This window comes from Hipposideros armiger, unplaced genomic scaffold (genome assembly GCF_001890085.2).
Source record: "Hipposideros armiger isolate ML-2016 unplaced genomic scaffold, ASM189008v1 scaffold_72, whole genome shotgun sequence".
In the NCBI taxonomy this organism is placed as follows: Eukaryota; Metazoa; Chordata; class Mammalia; order Chiroptera; family Hipposideridae; genus Hipposideros; species Hipposideros armiger.
The window spans coordinates 3384826-3387094 of NW_017731422.1; the positions used below are offsets into that span (position 1 = coordinate 3384826).

Below are 2269 nucleotides of genomic sequence, written 5' to 3' on the forward strand. Positions count from 1 at the left end.
AGAAGCTGGCGACTGATCTGCCTCGCCCGGGAAGAGTGCAATGATGGTGCCAACTTGGGCCAGTGAAGCGACATCCTCCACAACTAGACTGGGGAACATGATGACAGCAACTTGTCTGCTCCCCTTCTCCCAATTCCCCAGTGCTGTTCCCATCCCCCAACTCCCCAATAAAAATCTTTAAAAAAAATGTATGTTTTCTTTTAGGTACACAAGCACATTTGGTATCTCAAATCACTTCGTATGAACCTGGCAGGTACAATCTTCACCCCACTTTCTCCTTAACAAACTACTCCATTATTTGGCCTGAAGAAAGTGTTTGGTAAACATTTACTAAATGAAGACATGAACCACATATCTGGTACAATCGAACGGATGGGGGAAGGTATTGTCAAATCTAGTTCAACCCGTGCTGGATAAAACTCACCAAATACAAATTTTAATTCCTTCCTCCTGGTTCCCCACCATTACCTCCTTCCGTTGCAAAAGTGCCTGCTTTGCCTGGGTGGCTTTGAGGGCCTGATAAGCCTTCCTCTTTTTCAGGAGATTTTCTGGAACCAAAGGGATCTTTCTTCTTTGCCTAATACAGAAAATTGATATCAAAGACAATATTTAGGAAACAAATGTTCAATGAATTACCAAACTACTTCCGCGGCTTCGGGAAACATTACCGCCTTCAAATTCCTAAGGACGGAGAAACTCCCCTGAAACGTGTGGTTTCTGACTCTAGTCCTCAAAGCGGGTTCCTAACATTCCCTCGGCCCCAAAGCCTTAAAAAAATCACGAACCCTTAAGCCACTGGTCCTCGTATATGTCAACGCAGCTTTTACTGACACAGCGTTTTTAGACACTAGCAGCGATGAGATTCTAGTAAAACCCTGGGTGGCTGCGGTGGGTGCAGACCGACTTGCAGGGAGAATACCTAAGTCAGGCCGGGTGAACCCAAACTTGGCACTCTCCAGCTCGCTGCCTGAAAATCGGTTTTTTCGCCCCTCGAGGTAAACCAAATTTGACTACAGCCCCCCTCCACCCGCCCGCCGGCACCCTGCGGCTTCTCACTCTTCACCCCCACCCGGTATCATCTGGAGCCTTTTTCTCTTCCCTTCCTTCACACCACAAGTAACGCTATTTTCCGCCACCGAGAAGTAAACACCGGGGATGGCACTGGATGCTCAACTCCCCACTCCAGAGATTCAAAGACCCAAACACTTACTCTTCCTCCGCCATCTTTCCAATGCTGCGGCTACTGCTCATGCGTAGTCCCACCACGTGAGGAAGCGAGGAACCGCTCTATGTTCACCTGACCATAGAGACGTCTCCTGGCTGTCGACCCAGTCTACCAGCGTCCTCCTCGTTGCCGTGAACCGTCGAGGTCCTGCTAACCCCGGTTCCTGCCAAAAGTTGCACAAAGCTACCTTCGCACCACTTCCAGGCGATTTAGAGCCTGTCATTTTCAAAACCCAGCCCTTTTCATTTAAACTACACTCTCACAAGGCGGGGGTCTGGACGACAAACAATGAAACGCTTCCCACAATGCACCTGACTTCCGGTGGAGGGTGGGCGCTGCACTTCCGGCTTGCGCATCGCTGTGCTGTTCCAGGAAGGAACACAGGAGACCTCGGCGCTTTGTTGGCTGTGTGCAGAGAGCTGAGGGGCTATAGCAGTGCCCTCACGTGTGGGTGGAAGTGTTTATGGACGATTTAGGATGGTAAAAAATGCAGCTCCAGTTCCATCTGCCCAGCATCGTCAGTGGGCCCTTCATCTGTACCTTAGTCTCCTTTACCCCTAAAAAGTGTACAATAATGGACCTTACCTAAAAGCCCTACGAGGGTTATATGAGCTACTCCATATAAAGTGCTCAACACAAAGAATGACAGTGAGCAGTCAACATAATTATTAGTTCCTGACCCAAAACTAGAAATTCCTTCTTGCCATCTCGGAACCTTCACTCATACAGCTCTTACCACCTGGACTATGCTTCCTTCTCTCCTGGTCTTAATAAAACAATGAAAAACAACCCAAGTCCTGTCTTTCCTGCAAACCTCGAGAGCATCGCGTCTCAAGAATTAATGTGCATAGGAGTTACATGAGAATATTGTTAAAAATACAGATTTTTATTCAGGATGGGGTGGGTCAATATGCTGCATTTTTAACATGCTTCACAGTGATGCCCATGCTTCAGGTCTATGGACTGGCAAGGTTCCTTTCTGTGAATTCCTTCAACACATTATTATATTTTTCAACATTTTCCCCAGTGATACTAGGAGGGCAG

General features: G+C 47.7%; 1 protein-coding gene across 1 annotated transcript in view; it reads right to left on the reverse strand.

The window, feature by feature from the left end:
- The window catches only part of RPL7L1 (ribosomal protein L7 like 1), a 4747-nt gene extending 3215 nt beyond the window's left edge, over window positions 1-1532 (reverse strand). The window contains exons 1-2 of the mRNA XM_019642656.1: window positions 1211-1532; window positions 425-577 (exon numbers count right to left, since the gene is read on the reverse strand). Coding sequence (XP_019498201.1) covers window positions 425-577; window positions 1211-1251 — 194 coding nt within the window. The 5' untranslated portion in view covers window positions 1252-1532. The remainder of the gene's footprint in view (window positions 1-424; window positions 578-1210) is intronic.
- Window positions 1533-2269: the final 737 nt, after the last annotated feature.